Source organism: Passer domesticus, chromosome 1 (assembly GCF_036417665.1).
Source record: "Passer domesticus isolate bPasDom1 chromosome 1, bPasDom1.hap1, whole genome shotgun sequence".
In the NCBI taxonomy this organism is placed as follows: Eukaryota; Metazoa; Chordata; class Aves; order Passeriformes; family Passeridae; genus Passer; species Passer domesticus.
In genome coordinates this window covers 151,618,191-151,639,199 of record NC_087474.1, presented here as the reverse complement: position 1 = coordinate 151,639,199, position 21,009 = coordinate 151,618,191, and the positions used below count along the sequence as shown (strand labels likewise).

Genomic DNA, 21,009 nt, shown 5'->3' with positions numbered 1-21,009 from the left:
CCAGAGCCCCGCATCCCACCGCCCAGCATCCACCGCCCGCCCCGAGCTGCTGCCCCGCATCCCAGAGCCCCGCATCCCACCGCCCAGCATCCACCGCCCGCCCCGAGCTGCTGCCCCGCATCCCAGAGCCCCGCATCCCACCGCATCCCACCGCCCAGCATCCACCGCCCGCCCCGAGCTGCTGCCCCGCATCCCCCCGCATCCCAGAGCCCCGCATCCCACCGCCCGCCCCGCGCTCCTGCCCCGCATCCCCCCGCATCCCAGAGCCCTGCATCCACCGCCCGCCCCGAGCTGCTGCCCTGCATCCCCCCGCATCCCTTCGCATCCCAAAGCCCCGCATCCCACCACCCAGCATCCACCGCCCACCCCGAGCTGCTGCCACGCATCCCCCCGCATCCCAGAGCCCCGCATCCCAGAGCCCTGCATCCCACCGCCCGCCCCGAGCTGCTGCCCCGCATCCCCCCGCATCCCAGAGCCCTGCATCCCACCGCATCCCACTGCCAGCCCCGCGTTCCTGCCCCGCATCCCAGCCCCTGCATCCCACCGCCGGCACCGCTCCGCACTGCACCGCCGGCACCGCACAGAACAGCACTGCCGGCACCGCACCGCAACACCTGTACGGCCAAGCCTCGGCGTACCTTGAAATTTAAATAATTAAGTAAAAGACCAGATTTTTTCCGGCGGTGCTCCGCAGGTGCGGGGGAAGCCGGTGCGGAGGCGCGCAGCGTGCGCGGGGAGGTTACGGACCCCGTCCTGCTGCCCCGGACAGGAAGGTGCCGCGGGGGAGCGGAATCAGCTTCAGCATCAGCGGATGGGCAGCACGGGAGCCTTCATTGCCCGTCCTCTTCACCCCAACAAAAGCCTTTGTCCACGTTTCTCCCAAACACTGCGAGTTTGGTTCTTATAGAAACCTTTTTTTTTTAATTTTAAATACCATTCTCCCAAGAGCTGACGTATCATGTCTGTCTCCGAAGTATCACAGGCGAGAAGGATACAAGCATTCCACATACAAATGTAGAAAGTAGCTTTGCAGCCCTCCAAGAACTCAAAGAGAGAACATTGAGAATACAGAACAGGTTGCAGACTGTTGAAACAGGAAAAGAACAAATGAACAAATCCAGTATATGGATGGAACAAGCTTTATTTGAATTTTTAGTTCCTTTTTTTTTTTAACAAACTAAGAAAAAAATTAAATACATCCCCTTGATTCCAGGCTGGACCCTAAATGAAGTAGAAGCTGCAATGCCATGTGAGATTTTTCTCCATACTGCTATTGCTCTCTCCAGGAGGGAGCCTAGAATCCTGCTGTGCCAGCACCTTTGCAGCGAGGTGGGAGCTGCAGTGTCACTTGTGCAGTGTGTACGGCCTCAGAGGGTGCTGGCATCTGTGTGGGTTGTGGTGCCCAGCCTGGGAGCTGCCACTGCCACACCAGGCTGATCAGCCTCTGCACAGAGCCTGTCTCTATCCACCCAGCACAGTGACATCTCCATGTGGATAACACATGCTGCTCCACTCAATTAGTAAATATGTTCCCAACTCCCCTACAATGCTTTGACTATTTCAAGAAAGAGCTGATCTGCAAAAACTACCCTGTTACAGGAGAAGCAAATGATTGTGCAAAAGGCACAAAATTAGGGTATAAATCCAAGCTGCAACTCTGTGGTCCTGCAATTTAACAAGATACAACATTGGGTTGAAAAAAGAGGCTTTCCATGCTCGTGGTAAGAGAAGTGGGAGCCCTGCTGAGCAGGTAGATTGAAGGTTTTGTGCTGTCCCTTTCAGCAAACTGCTGCAGAGGAAGAGAGGTGGAGGAAATCACTTTGGGCCATACTCCTACAACTGGCTGGAGACCAAGTCTTAAATAAATTACTTCCCAAGGTCAGTGAACTCAAGAGAAAGATCAAAATCTAAGGTTATGGTCATGAGACCAAAAGTTCATCTTATCAGCTGAAAAGGGCCAGGTGTTGGAGCACCCTGACACATTTTATTGTGGAGCACACTGACACAATTTTATCTGGAGCAGTCTGACACACTTTTTTCTCCAAGCCCATTCCCACTCCAGAGTTTGAGAGAAGCAGTGGCACAAAACCATTATTTTGCTTTCACATGTGCATTGCCCTTAAATGGGGCCCTGATGGCTCCTTCAGAGCTCCTGGTGGCCAGAGCAAAAGAGAAATATTAATCAAATAGCTCTGAAAACTGAGTTTTCATTCCTCTGTCCCTAGGACTCCCTTCCTTCCTTGGTAAAATACATAGAGAATCTGATGTTAAAACATCAGCTCAAATTAACAGAGGATTTCCTGATGCCACAGACTTGCCCAGGCATTACCAGCACCAGCAGCATGACTGTGAACACAACTCTGTGTGCCATGACAAGAGATAGATACTTCATGTCCAATTCCTGGCATGACAAAGCCAGGAAAATATCATGAAGAGGGGTGAAAATGTTTGCCTGCCTGTTTACACACACAGAAGTCACATGATGGTCACCCGAGGTTATCCAGATATGGCTCCTCTGTGACCTGTGGCACAAGGACATGCCATTCCCCTCCCCTGCAAGGCAGTGCTGGGGTTTGGAAGTCAGACCCACATCCCATAAAAATTCACAGACCACCCTTACACCTTTACAGGGAGCTGGCAGGGGGATGGCACTCACCACCAAGCATTTCCCCCTGTGATGGCAAGTTGTGGCCTCATTAACCGGGGGAGACTCGCAGTTTCCATCCCACCCAGGGTCTCTCAGTGCAGGAAACACAAAAAGACCCTTTCCACAAGCATGTAGAATATGCCTTGTGTTCTTATCACTCAGCCCTGCAGGCTATCTAGTGTTTGTACTATAAAAATCCTCTCGTAATGTGATCTGAATAGTCTCATATCAATAAAGCACTCAAGTGTAATCATTCTTACGACAGCTCAGCACACTTACACAAGGCAATTGCATTGCTCTAAGTTCACCTCTGCAAATTAAACAGAGCAAAGTCAAGGCCAACTGATGCAACACGCTCTTTCGAGGCCAAAAGAAGATCTGAGGCAAAGATCAGGGGTCAGGCTGCAACGAGGCTGTGGCAGCTGAAGCATTCTACCCTCCAGCACTCTGCTCTAGCTTCGCCCCCTATGACCCCACAAGCTTTGCTGGCAGCAGGCGTCACATGCGTGCTTCTTAATCTGTGCCAGTGGAGCCAAGGAGAGCCGTGATGTGCTCTTTGAGGTTACTAGAGTGTGGAGGTGACAGCTTCCAGCTGGTCACCACAGGAGCTGGAAAGTGAAGTGTCATCAGCCAGGACAGGTAGGTGCAGCAGAGGCTGGAGCAAACCACCAGACATTCCCTGCACACATGGGCCATGGAGAGACACAGCAGCAAAAACAGCTGAGTGTGTAATCATAGCAGTAAATATACCTTCCCTCATCCAGGGATTAAGCTTATTCCAGGTTAATTCCAGAACTCTCCAAAAAAACCCTCAGTCGTCTCAGACACTCGGGAGGAAAGGTTAGGTCATTGCATCTGCTCCTCTCCCAATAGAAACCAACATTTTACACCAGCCTGCCCACAAAGACATTAACTTGAACATCAGTGTCTTGTCCTCACTTCACCTTCTTGGATATTATCTTGGAACTTTTCTTCTCTGAAGATGAGAAACCACCTAATTGTCATCCTGAATGTATTTGCAGCCAGCTACACCCATTTGTTGTGCAGCAGGTGTTATGATTTGATACCACCAGCTCTAGTCCTCACTCTTACACATACCTCTCTGCTACATTTACCAATATCAAGTTCATTCTGTGATAAAACAATGGTAAAATGCAACAGTGCTTATTATAATTAATTTCTTTTCCCAGTCTTTGAATTTAAGTACTCATATTAATTTAAAGGAAAGGCATTCCTGTACCCCAACAGTGATCCATCTCTAGGTGATGGTGATTTCCGTGGGGAGGCTCCAAGAGCCAGGAGTAGGAGGCAATAAGAGAAAAAATAAAGACTGGAAAGTTTATGAAGCTGCTGGAAAGACTTCCACTGCCTTCTGTGCCCTCTCCATGTTCAATGTGAGATGAAGAGATTCTGGGTAGCTTAGATGTGACTGCAGAGCAGAGAGAGAGGATATTCAGGGTTGATATGAAGCACAGAAATAACAGACTTATCACTGATGGCTCAGCTACCAGCTACAGAAGCATGTGACTCAGATGGTCCACATATTCCCCAAGTTTGTGGCATAAAAAATAATTTTAAAAAAGAAATTTGACTTTTCAAAGAGATGTCTTTGCATGTGCAGCAAGACTGAACTAGTAGGTCCAAAAACTCCCTTAGAGATTATGAAGAGCATTTAAAATTACTATCTTGAATATGATTCAAGAAAGAAGAAAGCCCTGGAATGAAGTGAAACAAAATATCTGCATTACTAAAGTTGGAAAGTAGACCCAGAGATGACCACGTTTGAGTTTGGGGGAGGGCTATCAAAACTGTGAGCCAAAGGTTTTCCATCATTAGTAAAAAATTAAATAAATAAATTCTGTGAACAAGAGACAAGAGAGAATTCAAGAGAGAGGGAGGCAGCACCGTTCAGGTCCCAGCCAGATTTCCCAGGAAGCCTCTGTGAAAGGCACTGACTAAATCCTTGGAGAGGAGTTTGTTGTCTGAAGGGTGAAGGATCACAAGAGAAGTTGCATGCTTGGGAGAGGAAGTGGCAAGTGGTGCTGTCAGCAGGGATGGAAAACCATGGACATGAAGATACCCTTGGATGAGAGATAAGGCCCATAGCTCTGGTCACAGGGCAGCCCTGTGCCCACAGCAGAACTGCTGTCTCAACAGCAGCAGAGGATGCACAGAGCAGGTAAAATGCCACCAGTCTCCAGAGGAGAGCCTGGGGACTGCTTCCCTATTTCTGAAAGATCCAGCTCCAGGGAAAACAGCAAGATCTCTGCTTTCCTCACACAAAGATCCTGTTGCTAAATCTCAAAGAGGAAACTGTTTAACTTGTCGGTTACTCTTTGGCACCTGTGATTGTGTTAGACATTATAAACAGGTTGGACCAGCCAAGCTGGCAGACACCACTGCGGTATCCCCAGGGTCCTTTCCTTTCTGTTTACTTTCCTTTTTTAGCCTTTACACTAATCTCTTCATCTATAACAAATATAAAACATTCATGTGAACAATTTTCAAGGGAGAGTGACACTGGCAGCCCATGGACTGTCATGACAGGCCTGTTGACACATCCAAGCCACAACCTGAGCTTTGGGCAATGCACAGTACTCCTCCAGCAACAGGAGGGAAGTGGGGGATGGTGTGTGAAACCTGTGCCGGACCGGGTGTCCTTCTTTCAAGACCAGTTGCTATTTATGCACTCATGTGTAAAGTTCAACTTTCCCACAGTGCTTGTTTATGGATGTGCCCCACACAGCCTGCGTGGGCACAGCCATGGGGCAGGCACTGGGGCTGGGTCCTCTGGGGGCTTGGACAGGCGGGTTTGTGGCTGCAGGTATGGGATCTTCCTCAGAGGCAGCTGGGAGGCTTGTGCTCTCATTAACACAGCTGGTGACAGTGGCACCACTGCCCATGTTTCATACAAAGACCCAGCACCACCCTAAGAAGTGGGAGATCTGGTCCAACACCTTCCTTTGCATCTCTCTGCTGCCTGGAGAGTGGCTGCACCCTGAGCCTTTGGCCTGTGCTGGCCCCTTTCTTCCCAGCTCCTATGTCAGAGATAAAGATGTGCATCACAGCAGGACACTGCCCTGGAATTTTAACTCCATTTCACAGTCACAATGCTGCTGCTCTTATGCTACGAGGCACAGGATATGAAGATAGGCAAACTGGTTAACATCCACTAAAGAAACTCCACCAGTACTGGAGAAAAGACCTGTAGGGAGGCAGAAGTGTCTGATGTGGGCATATGTGGTAGGCATAAGCTGCTCACCAGTTTAGTCCTGGAGAATGTCCTATTTAAGCCCTGACATCATGATGAGCACCTGCATTGCTGGTATCCTTGCTGTACCAAGAGATTTCAGCAACTGCAGCACAGCCATAGTACTCATAAAGATAGATAAGCACCAGGCTGTGCCCCTGCCATATCTCAAATTATGGTAATCAATGTTGTGTTGTGCCATGGAAGCAGAAGAAATGGAAGCAGCTTAGTAGTAGTGATCAATGAAGTCTTAAAATGCCCTTAAGATGCATATATATGCTATATCCAAGTTCACAGATATGTAAACTGAGGTGCAGATATGTAAAATAACTTGCCTGTGGCCATACAGAGAGCACACATTGACTCCTGACTGGTGTAACTGGGAGGCCCTGGAGTCCTCACTCCCAGTTTCTTGCTGGCAGCGTTGGGTGATGGACAGCCTTGGTTAAGAGAGTGGGATAACCACAGCTGACATCTCCACAGCATGACGATTCACAGCTTTTAATTACTGTTAAACAAATTCAAAATGAAATTACCCATAGAAAGATGGGAACTGCAGAGCCTTAGAAAATGCATCCATGTTCTTCCCCCTCAAATCTAATTAGATTTGCCAAAATCAGTGCGCATTGATCTGTGATTCAAACAATATGCTGATAACAAATTTTCATGATAGACATGGTTATAAAGCTACTTGACTAAACTATGAATTAGCCCCTTCAGCAGAAGCTCTCAGCACATTTTGTAAGCACAGCCTTCCACAGACAGCTTTTAATCCCCAAATCAACAGGTGATCCCACTGTTTGAGGTTTGCCAGGCTCTCTGCTGAGCACCCCGCAGAGAAGCAAGGCAGGCAGCATATTCATGTTGACTATCAATCCTCATTAAAATCAACACACCGTCTTTAACCACCCATCTAAGCAAACTGTAATATGTGCTGGGAAAAGACCTTTCCACTACTAGGCAGAGCAGCTTATTTTGCTGTTGTGCTGGGCAACTTCACCTTGGCAGTGGTGGGTAGGGAAAGCATGGGCTGTATGGAAAGCATCATGTAAATAGACTGTCATCCCAGAAAACCAGCACCACACAGGGCTGTGTGCTGGTACTTGCCTTCCTGCCAGTGTCCGTTGTCTGCCCTCAGGATTCAGGGATGACTTTTTTTTTTGGTTAGCTTGTGGCAGGGAAGCAACACATTTGTTTGGATAGTTTGTCTTTCAGCCAAATAATGCTGATTGGTACAAGCGACTGGAAATGAGAAAATGAGGGCAGAGCAGGTAAGTTTTAAATAAGTCAAAGTAAATAGTTGACATGCCAGGAGAGACCAAAGGACAGGATTTTCCATTTGTGCTCAGTTTTCAGCTGAGCTTTGCAACCACTGTCATCTGAGAGCTTCTGAAAATGTGCCTTGCCTGAAAGCCAGAGTGCACCAGAGTTTAAAGTTACTCAGAAAAAAATGGCAGAGGGCAGGCAGTTCACTTGTATCTGTTTGTACCCCAGATTTATCCTTTCTCTGCTGTCTTTTCATCTAGAAATTGTTACTGCTCCAGAAGAGGAAAAACCACAGCAGTTTTTTTGCCTGATCTTTAAAAGTAATGAGCAATCCCAGCTGTTGGATCTGCTCAGCATCTCTGAAAATTTACATACTCCGTGTTAAATCTTGTGTAACACCAAGACATGGAAAGAAGCTGTCATGGTGAGGATGTTGATCATTGACCACTGGCATAGATTGCTCAGGGAGGTTATGTGGAGTCTCCATCCTTGAAGATATTCAGAAGCCACGATCACAGATAAAAGGTCACAGTCCCGGTCTGTCTGCACCAGATGACCCTGCTTGAGCAGACAAGTGGACCAGGCTCTACACATTTAAAAAAATAATGAGTTACAGCCACACAGTATGGGCAGAGGTGTGCTAATATAAATTGTTTCAATTTAGAATGAGACTAGATCAGAATAAGGATTTTTATCCCAATGATATGAGATGGATTTGGGATCATGGTACAAGTCATGCCAGTCTGCATCCTGACCCCTGGGTTTCTCTCGTTCTGACCTGGCTGCAGTGCCTGTCCTCTTCACTGGGTCCCTGCTACACACCAGCTGAGCCACAGTCACACCAAGTCCAAGCAGAAGAGGGAACACCTTTTCTACTGAGTCATAGAAACATGGAATAGTTTGGACCTTTCCATTTAACTGTACAAAAGGCATGGCGTTTTCATGACACTAAGAAAAACAAAAAGGCAACAGCTGAGCTCTTTTCATAAACCTAAGTAAGCAGAACTATAAAACAGTATGGATTATGTACATTCTAACCTATAGTACCTGCTGCAAGCTCCAGGTTACATTATTTGCCCACCCACACCACTACCTAAGGAAGCTGCCAGGAGAAATCCCCCAGCAGAGATGACACAGGTCCTGAAACTCATTAAACTTGAATGGGCTGTAAAACTTTATGAAATCCTGTCTGCCCTTCAGTTTTAAATTGGATTTGGTTGAACTGGTTTTTAAAACTGGCTGGAGAGACAAGATGGGCCAGCAGGATCAGCTGGAGAGGCAGACGGTGGAAATCCAGCTCTGCATTCCTACGTTGATCAGAGCAGCGCCCCCTCTACCAGGGAGGGTGGAGTGCTCGCCTGATAAAAGGCTGAGCTCAGCAGACATTAAAGGAAGGCTGTTAGTAAAGATCAAAAGGTAGAAATGGGAGATAGAGCTGCCCCATTTGCAAAGTTACCAAAGCCTGCCAGTGAGAATGAAGATCTAGATGCTGTGATGCTGAATGAATGGGGCAATCTAGATAATGATATCAGAATTAAATTAATTGAAGGAAGATTAAAGAAAGATTGCAAAACTAAGGTTGTAATCCTGTTTCTGCTGGAGTCAGTGAGTGTTTCATGGTTTGTGTGGTGCTTCATGAAGAGGCCAGGATGTTGCTCCCAATGCATACCAAGACAAAGGAAGGTATCAGCTGAAAGCTGATTGATACAGAGCCAACTACATTAGGGAATAAATAAGTTACAGTGGCCTCATAGTCACAAAATTGAAACCACATATGGCTGGAGCACCCAGGAGGATTAGTACAATTCATATCAATGTCATGGCTGATCTGCAAACTGTGGGGTATTCATGAGGACTTTAGGGCAACTGTGGTAGGACACTGAATTTCTCATAAATTGTGGCAGGATGAAGTTTATCATTCACAGTATTTTAAACAGATTTGAACAGGAAAAGCACGCTCACACCAGATCAGTACTTGGTGTTGTGTGGACACACTGTGACTTGCCAGGGGCCAGCACTCTCCAGTGGGATTTACTGCTCCTGCAATCAGGGTCCCCCAGCAGGGACATTTACAGAGGAACCTCATGGAAACATCAGCTGAGCTTGAAATCTTCTGGAAAGCAGCATTACCAAATATGAATGCATGACATACATGGGAAGTTAGCTACCAATTTCAAGAAAAAGGAGCTTGAAATGGAGCAGGAGGATGGGGCAGCCCCGATGGCCAAGTCACACAGTGCATCTGCACAGACCTCTGTGGCAGCCACCTCCCTCTCAGGATATTTTGCTCCAGCTGCTAAGCAGGTCATTAATATCTGGTGACTATTTTGGCCCCTGGAGCTGCTTTCTCAGTATGTGTTGACTGTTTCAGCGGCCACAATCAGGTCTCAGTTTTAGGACAGCTCACTGAAATGAATGGGGAAAAGTTGGATTCATTTTAATTAAGCACCAAAAATTTAATTTCAAATAAAAGTACACATAAGGTTGCATACTTTTGCCCTTGTAGACATGGGAAAATGCTGTATTGTTCCATAAGGGCAAGGGCTCTGTGCTTTTTCTTTCACAAATGCAAAAGAAGGAAAGTGATTTTCAGCAGGAATCCAATTTTACAGGGAGGGAATAATATGTTACATAGTCAAATCATTTTGATGTCAATTTTATTTTGCAATCACTTCATAAGATATTCATATAGCCTTTTTATTCCCTTAAAGTGTTCAAGTCTAGGCACAATACAGTATTATCTTACTCTTTACCATAATGATGAACGATAATGGGAACACATAATAAGATTTTATGTGTGCCCAAAGAAAAATCTGCTTTAGCCCAGATGAGGGGAATTTTGCAGATCAAATTAATACTATAAAACAGCACAATTTATCAAAATAATACAGCTTTTCTTCTCTCAATCCATTGTGAATCTCAGTGTCTGCAGCCAGTACATGGTGAACTATTAGAGGCTGATGGAATTTTTTTTGTAAAATCTCTATGAAAAATACTTGGTTGATAAAAGTAGAAAAAAAAAAAACTAACCACCAAACCAAAACTCCCTTTTCCTCTCCTGTCCATCACACTTACACACTATAAACACTCTAATATTTAAAAGGTCTGTAGCAACGGTTCTATAGTGATGCTGTTTACTGTTGAAAAGCCATCCCAGACCAGTAGCATCTTCATTCAAGTTCCTCAGAAACTAATAGAACACATTTGGTTTCCCTGGATTTTGTATGTTCATGGAACATGGTTTATAGCAAAATGCTCTCTATATATTTTGTTGCATCCTTTTAATATAGATTCAGTTTATTCATCTATTCATGATTTCAAAGTGTAGCCCAAAAGTAAATTAGCAAAGTGTAGAATAGTGGGACAACCCTGATAGAAACTTTGCTGTCTGATCCAGCATCCTTGCCATATTTTCTACATTTTTACTTGGTTTTAGATGCTTAAACATTAGTTTCTCTGAAGAGCTCTTGTTGGAAAGCCTTGTCCTGATAGCAGCTGTTACAGAGCAGGTTTTCTTTCCTGGGACACATGTGAATAAATCAAAATTACTTAAGGAGCTATTGTAGTACAGTCAAATGAGAACATAAATAGTTCTAGGAAAAAGCATTGGCATTTTATCACACTGGATAAACCTAAATGAACTACATAAAACAAGACTGAATAAATTTGGAACCTAGGTAATGTGCGGTAGGACCCCACCTGGTATTGCAGACACCACTGTTATTCAGGAGAGGGAAGGCAGGGATGTTTCCATGCCCAGGGAAGCACACAAACCTTTAGCTCACATTTGCTGTATCCACAGGGCTGCAGCGCTGATCCCTCTCCCCCTAACTCATCCACAGCACAGCCCGGCCTTGGTCCCAAGCCAAAAAAGGCTTTGTCAGACACTCAGCCGGGCACTAGATCACAGGAACTACCTGCACCGAGAGGCTTTGTTTGGTTCTGCTGTCGTCACGGAGCAGATTAATGGGAGAAAAAGGAGTGAAAAGAAGCTCTCCCTCTGGCAGCTGCACCCCTGTGAGCAGCCCCTTGTACACGTGTGGTGCCGGGAAGAAAAATGTGCTGGGAAACGGGAGCGCTGCTGTTCAACTGCGAGCCAGCGGTCCGGGGATGTCCCGGGGGATGTCCCGGGGGATCCAGGGGGACCTGGCTGTGGCAGTGGGGCTGTGTATTTGGCCATGCACACCCCAACTTCAGCCTGCAGAACTTCGGGGTGTTTGTCCTCGGAGTGGTTTGTATATAGAGCACAATCCCCGTAATTTTTCTCCCTCTTTCTTAATGGATAAATTAGCATGAAGGAAGCTGATGATGCTAATTAGTTCCAAGCAGTGTTAATTTCTCTGATTGGAATTCTTTATGACCCAGTCAGATTGCTTAATTTCTGCAGTGTATATTTACAAATCTCTTTAGTTATTGCACCAATTCCTTTATTTCTACTTTTTTTTTTTTTTCTTTCTTTCTGATCCTGTCTGGAAAACATAATTCCATGTAATTGGGACATAGAAGCTTGCAATGGAAATTACATATGGTGACAAGAAAGATTTTGCCTTGAATGGAAATGTATTCAACAGAAAAGTAGCCATGGCAAGATCCGCAGACAGACATATGTGAAGGGTGAATTCAGCAATAAAATGTAATCACCATAACACATAATGTCAAGAACTAGCTGCTTTCCACCCAGACTTTTCTAGAAAAAGGAATAGCTCCACAATTGCTGTATCAAGCTGGAAGCTGAAAACAGTGCTTGTGGGAATAAGACACTGCAGTCAGCCTGAGTCATGGAGTCCACTCTCAGCCAGTGATTTCTCCCTTGTGTGTCATGGTTTCAAGCACGACCATGCAGAAATGCCCTGTAGCTTGGGCTCCCATGCATTGGTGGAAACTTGAAGCAAGGTTTGCTCAGTAACTACAAATATTAAATAGTTTTGGCAAGTGGCCAATAATGCTTTTTCATATGCATTAATATTCAGCACCAAAGGTCATACTCATCATTATCAGAAAAAATTAATCTCCTTTGCTTGGAAGGTGGAGTCTGGACACACTTGAAGACAAGCTGCTGGGCTTGAAGAGATGTGAAAGAATACCTGTATTACAGTACAAACCAATTGAGGGTGATCTTGCCACTGCCTGGCCAGGGCCCCACCCAAACCAGCTTCCCCCCTGGAAGCACAGTAACTACAACTCTTTCATGAGGCATATCTGCAAGAAGGGCTGGAAGGAGGATCTGGGGAACTACCTGCCCTCAGTGTGACCTCAGTGCCAGGGAACACTATGGAGCAGATCATCCTGAGTGACATCACCTGACATGTACAGGACAACCAGGGGATCAGGCCCAGCCAGGAAGGATTTATGAAAGGCAGGTCCTGCTTGACCAACCTGATCTCCTTCTATGACAAGGTGACCCACTTAGTGGATGCAGGAAAGGCTGTGATGTCTGCCTAGACATCAGCAAAGCCTTTGGCACTGCATCTTTCACATCATTCTCCTGGAAAAACTGTTTGTGGCTTGGACAGGTGCACTCTTCACTGGGTAAAAATCTGTCTGGATAAGAATGGTGGTGAGTAGAGTTAAATCCAATTACAAGTGGTGTTTCCCAGTCCCAGTACTGGAATAGGACCTGGCGGTGTTGGTTGACAGACAGCTGAGTTACCATCCCTGGAGGGATTTAAAGGACATGTAGGTGTGGCACTTGTGGATATGGATTACTGGTGGACTTGGCAGTGCTGGGCTAGTGGTTGGACTCGGTGATATTAAAGACTTTTCCAACCTAAACAATTCTATAGTTCTATAAAGGGAATTGCTAGCATGGCTGAGTCCACTGCTATAAGCAAGGTGCTCCAAATTCTTGCACCTTCCCTTTGGTCAAGATCTATGTAGAAGATGATTGGTTAAATTACGAAAAAAAAAATCCCCTTTGACTTTCTAGCAGCTACTCTGAATCTTGGATAACGCGCTTTTTTTTTTTAATACAGCCTATCCCCACTGACATTTACAGCTATGCCTGAGATGAGTAAATGATACGAAGGTAGGTAAAACTTGCTGAACATCAAATGTTTTGTACTGGAAATGATATCTGGTTTCTGCAGCTTATCTATCTGATTTCTTGATTTCACTTTTTTTTTCTAGGCAAGTTTAGGTCTCATCTGTGTGGAAATGACAAGGGGAAACCAGGGCTTAGTTCTCAGTCTCAGCAGAGCCTTTTTTCAGAAGCTCCCATAAATGTCCTTTTAAAATGAAAGAATAGCAAACCTGTAAGCTGGGAAGTAAATCCTGAATCTCTCCCCAGGCTGCCTGCCTGTGTTAGGATCATTTATAGTTCAGTTTTATTTTTCTGTTAATTCCTTGGCAGATGATTCTAACACAAATCAATAAAATAAAAAAATAAATCCAACATGTTCGAAGATGGTTCATCTCTGTAGATGAAACAGCCACCCCCAACTTTTGTTTTGAATAAATTCAGATTTCAACTGCAGTGGCCTGGCTTATTTCCAGTTTACTGTTATTCTATTCTACTTACATGAAATTCTCCCTTTCATGCAACTCTGATGAAATGTTTGTCATCTCTCAACTGCCTGCAAGGGTTGCAAAGTGCTTCATGAACAAGAGTGCTTACGCAGGGACAAGTAAAGTGATTTCTTTATAGGTAGTGATAAAATTTTCAAGAGCATTCTCCACTGGCACAAATCTGTTTCTCTGGAAGATACATGGAATTTCTACAGATTCCGGTGGGAGCTGAATTAAGCAGACATGGATTCTTTTATACATCCCAGTTCTCCCCTAGCATATTCTGTATTGAAACATTGAAGCCATTTACATGAAAACTTGTCTGGAAAGACAAAATTTAAGCACAAGAATAAAAATTAAGATGGAAACATTGGTATTTAATTAAATTAAATCTGTGGGGTATATAATAAAGGAAATTTTATTTTCACCATGATGGTTTGTTTCTAGTTTCCTTTGATGCTACATTTTGCCTAAAGTTCTTCTGGAACAGAAGTAGCTTTAAGTGTCCTGTGAAAGTAAAGGAGCAGAGAAGTGAAGTTAAAATGCTCCTTGTATTTCAAGTAGAGCTTCAGTACAGCTGTTTGGCAAGCACCGTAAATTCCACATTTCATTTCAAGGCTCAGATGCTGCTTTTGTAAACTTATCTCCTCTGTCGCTCCAAAACAGCAGCAAACCCCAGCACCTTCCTATCCAGATACAATGCATTACTAACTGAATCCAGCCCAGAAGCTCCTGTGAGATGTTTGTGTCTTCTGAATGTGCTAATCTCTGGTGAGGAGTTGGAAAGTGGAAGCCACGTTCCTCTTTATTCCAGCAGTAATTTAATGACCAGAAGAGGTTTCCTAACCCAGTACCAACAGGATGTTTTATTTATTTTTTTATTGCATTATTCAGGTATTTTGCAATCCTACAACAAAGTAAGAAATGTAATAAATATGAAGTGGCACCCCATAAAACCGTATTTTTTTAGAGTGGCAGTTTGGGATGATGCTCATGGTTTTTTTTCCAATAGGACAGTGGCAAGACAAACTGATGCTCAATTAAGAGTAAGAAATTAGATAAACTAATGCTCAATTAAAACTAAGAGTAAGAAATTAAATAACTGCAAGTATCTTATTCATCAAAATACTAAGGACCTTCTGCAGATAGAAGAAAAAACCCAAAACTGTTCTCCAAATGATATAAGAAGCTGACAAATAAGAAGAGGTTCATTAATCATTGTGGTCTAGCCTCATTTAATGGGAAGAAGCCAGGGGGCTTTGCTAACACATGAAACTGGAACTCAAAGGTGACATATTTTTCAGTTTTTGTGGACAGATCTACACCTCCTGGTCTATTTTGGAGGATGGGGTTGCAGTTATAAATTCTTCAACAACATCTTGCTTCTGTTCTGAAGCAATACCTAAAATAGGAAGCACACCAAAAGGCAAATAAAATGAATGTATTTTTAAAATTAGATACCCTGCTAATAAAAGGCAGAACTTTTATGTTATTCATAGCTGCAAGTTGTCCTGATTTACAGTTCAGATACAATTAACAGTTTCATTTCACATTCTTTTTCCTCCTAAGTGAATATCTCAATCACATACTGTAAAAAAGCAACTGCAGACCACTTCTATAAACCCAGATGCAAGGGGTAATAATAAAAAAAAAATTAAGAGAAAAGCCTTGCTTTGTCCTGTTTTTCTAACAGAATGGGGTTTTTTCCCCCCAGGAAACCTTCAAACACCTAAAGCCCTCCATCAAATAGGATTTACACACTTACCTTCTTTCCAAACTCCCTTGTGCAAGATTTCTGGGACAGTTACCCAGGGCTTTGCAGAACAGAGACCTTTGGCATCTACCCCGCCTGCATAGTCCTACCTGCCCCTATCCCACATATACTCACACCCAATCATTCTTCTTCCCACTCTGAACCCAAAAGCAACAGAAAACCTGAACCCTTGGTCCCCGTTCAATGGCTGGCACTGGTGCTATCTGGCAGCACTGCTCCTCTAATGGTTAGAAGCCAAGCAAATATGTATTTAACGGGAATTATGAAAATCGAAAAAGTGCAAGGCCCAAGATTTGAAAAACACATTCTTCCTGCACATCAAAGGGCTCATTGATTTGTTGCTGAAGTCATGACCAAAGTGGTGCTAAGAGGGTGAAAAGGGGAGAAAAGATCAAATCTAATCTTCGGAGCTGTGTCAAGCAAATACCTTATGGCCCATCCAAAGCTGATCACGAGACAAGTCCTGAATGTAAATATTATTTAATATGTCTGGCAAATGTTAGGAATCTGTCTCAGCATATTCTTCAAGTGAGAAATAGCTCTCCTTTTCCTTTGCTCCCTTTTCTGTGTCCTTGAACTTTGTATCCCTTGAAATTCCAAGCAACTATTCACATTAATAAAGTGTTAAGGTGTTTGACCAAGATTGGCTCTGCTGATTTCAGCACTTAAAAAGGGAAACCGCTCTGTTGTTTTAACCACTTCAACACTCACCATCTCAGTTTATTTTCTTATCCTCTTTAACTTCTGTTAAAATCAAACAGGAAGCAATTAAGGTGAGCCTACTACAAAGCAGCCCTCAAAGTACATGGCTATGTCCCTAGTGCAGAATGAAGGTCATGCCCTGAAAATGTAATTATATGTATGTGAAAGGAACGCAGAGCCTACATACTGGGCTGATCAGTGAGAAAATACACCACTCCAGCTTTAGTTTCAGCAGGCAGATGACCATGACCAACACAGGCATTGCTACCACACCTGCATGGAGGACCTGGTGGCAAGGCAAATTGAATCGACAGGGCACATTAGACCAACAATTTTATCCACTTGAATTAGAGATGGAGTGGGAGCAAGAAACTAGTCCCTACTAAACTGTGTGCAAAACTATCACCATTTCCCCTCATCTAACCCCCCTTCAACTTCAGTCAAGTCACTGCGAGGATGAGAGAAAAAGGAATGTCATGGAAATAGACATCTAATGACAACGGTGGGAGACAAAGTGAAGTCTTTACACAGGATTTAGCTAATTATATTTTGGGCAAATATTTATTTATCTAAAAACAAAATAAAAATCATTTTGAAAAGGAAAAAAGTACTTAAATAAAAAACAAAATTGTGAAATGTTATGGCACAGAAGTTCAAGACAAGTATAAATCCAGTTGCCACAACTGTTGCGTATTAATGTTGCACATTTTTCTATAAAGGCTTTATTAAAGGTATTTACATGGCAATATGATGTGTAAATATATACAGCAAACTGGGGACAACTTTTTTCTTTTGGATTCTCGTATGAAAAAATGCCTTAAATACAAAATTTTAAAAGAAAAAAAAATTGAAGAGTTCATCCCCAAGCATGAACAATGTCCCATCATCCCTTATGTCCAAAGTATCAATTATGAGGCAGTTTTGAGGTTCTGGCCAAACCCCTGGGAGATTCAGCCAAGGTTGTGTAGTCTCAAGTTAAATCGCACGGCATGCAGTTGCAATAGTTCCATACTCGATGGACCGCGTAGTTCATGAGAGATATTAGAATCATTAATATTTTATCATAGTTTCAGTCTAGTTTGCATTATTCTAAGTGATGCTCAAGAGTTCCTATGCACAACAGTTCCTTAGCTGCTCAAGTTTGTGTTTCAACTGTTCTCTCCTCCGCCTCAACTGCTCTTTCTCTGCAATCAGTCTGTGTTCCTCCGACTGGATGGAAAGAACGTACTCTGTCGCCTTTTTCAGGATGACAACCTTGGGAGCCTTTTCATTGTTGGCCACCTCGGGTATCTCGTCACGCAAGGCAAAGAAACTCAACTTCAGCTCATTTCTCCTCTGGCGCTCCAAGACATTGTGTGTTCGCCTCTTGTCGTTCTCTTCCGAATCTGACGTGCGCGGACTGGAGCATTTTCGGTTGTTGCTGATCTGTTTGAGAACTCTGCCACTGTCCAACCTTAGCCTTTTTGCAGCTGGGTATTCAACCTTGGTGGAGGGAGGAGCGGCATAATTGTGCTGATGGATGTTGACATGACACCGTTTGAGAACCAGCGGGCTTTGGTGAGGTTTACTGTGCTCTTCTGACGTCTCTGTGCTGCTGGACTCTGTGCTGGATTCATATTCATTTGCTTCAGCTAATGTAACAACATCGATTTCCTCATCTTCCTCTTGTTCTTCTTCTGCCATAAAAAAAAAAAAAAATTAAAAAATCATAACTTGTATGTAGGCACTCTCAAGACTACTGTATGTAAAGGGAAGGCTACTCTGAGTTGCAAAATGAGGAACCCAATGACAAACCCTTCTTAAATCTATTTCATGATGCTGGACACAGCTTTCCCCAAGAGCCTTCCCTTTAAGGAAGCAATGCTTCAAGTGCAATAGGACACATGGACTGCAGTCCAAACCCGGGCTCCCTGATTTCAAAAAGTTGTAATGATCTTGCGTAATGTTGAGTGCATGAAAGATAGTAGGAAAGTTTAACCTCGGTTGTCAGCAGTACAGCGCAATAAAGCTTCCAGACTCAAGCTGCCCTTAATTATGGATTTAGAAGGCTTTGGCCACGCCTTATAAAGGAAAGCTTACTTAACACACATGAGTATTCAGAGACATTTTCTGAATCTCTCTTGATCTGTTAATTTGTGGAAAATAGGAGGGAGTTTGAGGGGGAAAAAAAAAGAAAACTAGTTTAAAAAAAGGAAAAAAGGAAGGCTGTAGCGCTTTGGGTAGAAACTCACTTTCAAACCAGATTTACGAGGGAGCGGAACCCGCTGTCACATACCTAAGGAAGCATTTCTAAAACTTTCCCAGCCCCATTCACTCCCCTGCAAGTCACTTTCACTAGCACCTCCCTGACTGCACATTCTCCCCGCGGCTCTCGGGCTGGAGTTAACTCCTTCCCAGCCCACGGGTGAAACCGGGAGCCAGCCTTATCGGGACCCCATGATGAAAGTTTATCCCTCCTACACTTTCTTTACATTTTTTTTCCCCCGCTTTTCACTCCCTCATTCCCCGGAGGAAAAACTGGGCTGGTTTTCCAGGAAATAAGCTGGCTAGGACTCTCCGTGCCTCGCAAACGTGGCATTTAAAAAAAAAAAAAAATCGCACGCGGGGAGGGGAGCAAAAGGGGGCTGAGAAGCGAGGCGGGGGCGTGCTGCCTTCCAGCTGCGCCCCGGGATCCCCTGGCGCCGCGCGGGTTCCCACGCCCTCCCGGAGCACGCGTGGGTCCCACTCACCCGAGTCGCTGCTGGTCGTGGGCGGCGTGTCGTCGCCCAGCAGGGACGCGGGGCTGGCGCCGGGCGGCGCGGCCCGCGGGGCCCGCTCGCTCAGCGGGTAGGGAAACACCACCGAGGGGTCGATGCAGTCGGCGGCGGCGGCGCCCAGGTCGTGCAGGTAGAGGCTGGCGGAGGCGGCGGGGGACGCGGCCAGCCCGGGCGGCGGTGCCGGCGGCGCGGCGGGCGGCGGTCCGGGGCGGGCGGCGGGGCCCCCCTCTCGGCGGGCTGCCTGGTAGGACGCCAGCTTCTCCGAGACCACCTTCTCCAGCTTGGCGGCGGCGGAGAAGCCGCTCCACATGCAGTCCTGGATGATGATGGACTTGACGGTCTCGTCGTCCGGGTCGCAGATGAAGCTCTGGTTGACCATGTCCCCCCCGAGGAGCTCGGTCACAATCTCCAGCTGGTCAGCGGTGGAGGGGAAGCAGGAGGCGGCGGCCAGGCTGGAGCGGCGGCTCGGGGAGAGGGGCGGCGTGGGCAGCAGCTCAAACTTCTTCCATATGTCCTCGGACGGGGCGGGGGGCTGCAGCTCGCTGCCCCGCTGCTGCGCCGCCAGGTAGAAGTTCTCTTCCTCCTCCTCGAAGTAGAAGTAGGGCTGCACAGAGTCGTAATCGTAGTCGTAGTTCTTGCTGGAGAAGCCGGCGCTGAGCGGCATCGCGGAGGCTGGTGCCTGCGGGAGGAAGGGGGGAGAGGGGCACCCGGGTGAGCCGTGGGGGTCGGCTCCCCCCGGCTCCGGTGGAGCTACCGGACCCCCGGCGCGCAGCGCTCCCTCCCGGCTCCTCGCACCGTGCCGGCAGGGAAATGCGCAGTCGCGTTTAGTTAAAAAAAAAAAAATTGTAATAATTATAGTAATAAAAAAAAAAATTAAAAAATCCCCAAAAAACTCACGACCCTCCTTCACCCCGTTCTAAGCGCGGCGGAACAATGGAGCGGCGCGACCTGACCTACCGAGGGGTCGGTAGTCAGCCCCCGGACCACCCTCCCCGCTCCCCCGGAGGGGCTGCGGCAGCCCGGCCGCCCGGCTCGGCTGGGCTCAGCTCAGCTCCCTGCCGCCGCCGCTCACACGGGGCACGGAGCTCCTTCCCTCCCGGGACCGTAGCGCCATCCCTATCCCGAGTCCCGGTGGGAAGGGGTGCCGAGCGCCCGGCGGCTTCAGCCGGGAGCCGGGCTGTTCCTCAGCCACCCACCTGGGCGTGCTGGCACTGCGCGGGGACAAGCAGCGACCTTGGCAAACTTTGCCAAATCTTGTCACATTATATATATATATATATATAAAAAATATATATGCATATAAGCGATATATGTAGCAATCATACGCTGCCCGCGTATATGCGAGAAGCTAATGCTCCCCTCCCCCCAAAAAATTAAATTAAAATCCGAGCGCAAGAAAAAGGATGGGAACGCCGGAGCCCCAGCAGAGGAGAGCGTCCATCGGGAGGGACCGTCGGTATCCACGTCCGCGGAGCGCAGCCCCGCCAGCAGCCCGGGTGTCACCAGCCCGTGTCAATCCAAACGCCACAACCGCGGGAATCGAGTGATGGGAAGCGAAGCGAAGAGCCCCGCAACTCACCGGCTTCTCCAACGCGCCAGCTGCGAGACGTAGCGAGGCGATTATTGCAGGCGGTGAGGAAACAACGAAGGGAAAATGGATAGATGATAAAGCGAACCGCCAGAAAAGACGAGGGGAAAAAAAAAATTAAAAAAAAAAAAAAAAAAAGGAGAAAAAATAGACAAAACGCCTGGAGAATGTAGGTCTCTTCCTCCCACCACGGTTTGATAAACCCTACGGAGCGGCGGAGCAGCCGCCTCCCGGCGCGGTCGCTCGCTGGTCCGGGGCGGCGCGGCGCGCTGGCCGTACAATAGAAGTTTAGTTGCTTTCCTCCTTTAAAGCGCCGGCTAAAGGAGGGGCGGGGGAGCGGTGGCGGGGGCGGGGGCAGCACCGCGGGGCCCCGCCGCGCTCCCGCCCGCCCCCGGCAGCCGCGCACGGGCTCCGCGCTCGGCCGCGGGAGGGCGCGCTGCGAGGGGCTGGCCGCGCCGCTGCGCGCCCCCTGCGCTCCTCGCTGCGCGGAGATCCGCGGCCGCGCTCTGCCCCCGCCTCCGC

At 46.5% G+C, this 21,009-nt stretch overlaps 1 protein-coding gene and 2 long non-coding RNA genes across 3 annotated transcripts; 2 read left to right on the top strand and 1 right to left on the bottom strand.

The window, feature by feature from the left end:
- The first annotated feature begins 746 nt into the window (after positions 1-746).
- On the top strand, positions 747-7,789 carry LOC135285052 (uncharacterized). The gene is made up of 3 exons (XR_010350062.1): positions 747-982; positions 1,783-1,878; positions 7,424-7,789. It is a non-coding gene; the product is annotated as an uncharacterized LOC135285052 (long non-coding RNA).
- Positions 7,790-12,044: 4,255 nt separating this feature from the next.
- Positions 12,045-14,058, top strand: LOC135285057 (uncharacterized). Its single transcript, XR_010350074.1, has 3 exons — positions 12,045-12,720; positions 13,136-13,188; positions 13,290-14,058. It is a non-coding gene; the product is annotated as an uncharacterized LOC135285057 (long non-coding RNA).
- Positions 14,059-16,676: 2,618 nt separating this feature from the next.
- On the bottom strand, positions 16,677-20,802 carry MYC (MYC proto-oncogene, bHLH transcription factor). Its single transcript, XM_064396973.1, has 3 exons — positions 20,479-20,802; positions 18,873-19,578; positions 16,677-17,819 (listed from the first exon to the last, which is right to left on the bottom strand). The coding sequence occupies exons 2-3, from the start codon at positions 19,561-19,563 to the stop codon at positions 17,254-17,256; spliced, it is 1,257 nt and encodes a 418-aa protein (XP_064253043.1). The 5' UTR covers positions 19,564-19,578; positions 20,479-20,802; the 3' UTR covers positions 16,677-17,253.
- Positions 20,803-21,009: the final 207 nt, after the last annotated feature.

Excerpts from the sequence above, each read along its gene's own strand:
- MYC (XM_064396973.1), bottom strand. The coding sequence starts at position 19,563 with ATGCCGCTCAGCGCCGGCTTCTCCAGCAAGAACTACGACTACGATTAC. Across the intron at positions 17,820-18,872 it reads CACGACCAGCAGCGACTCGG|AAGAAGAACAAGAGGAAGAT; the intron begins GTGAGTGGGACC and ends TTTTTATGGCAG.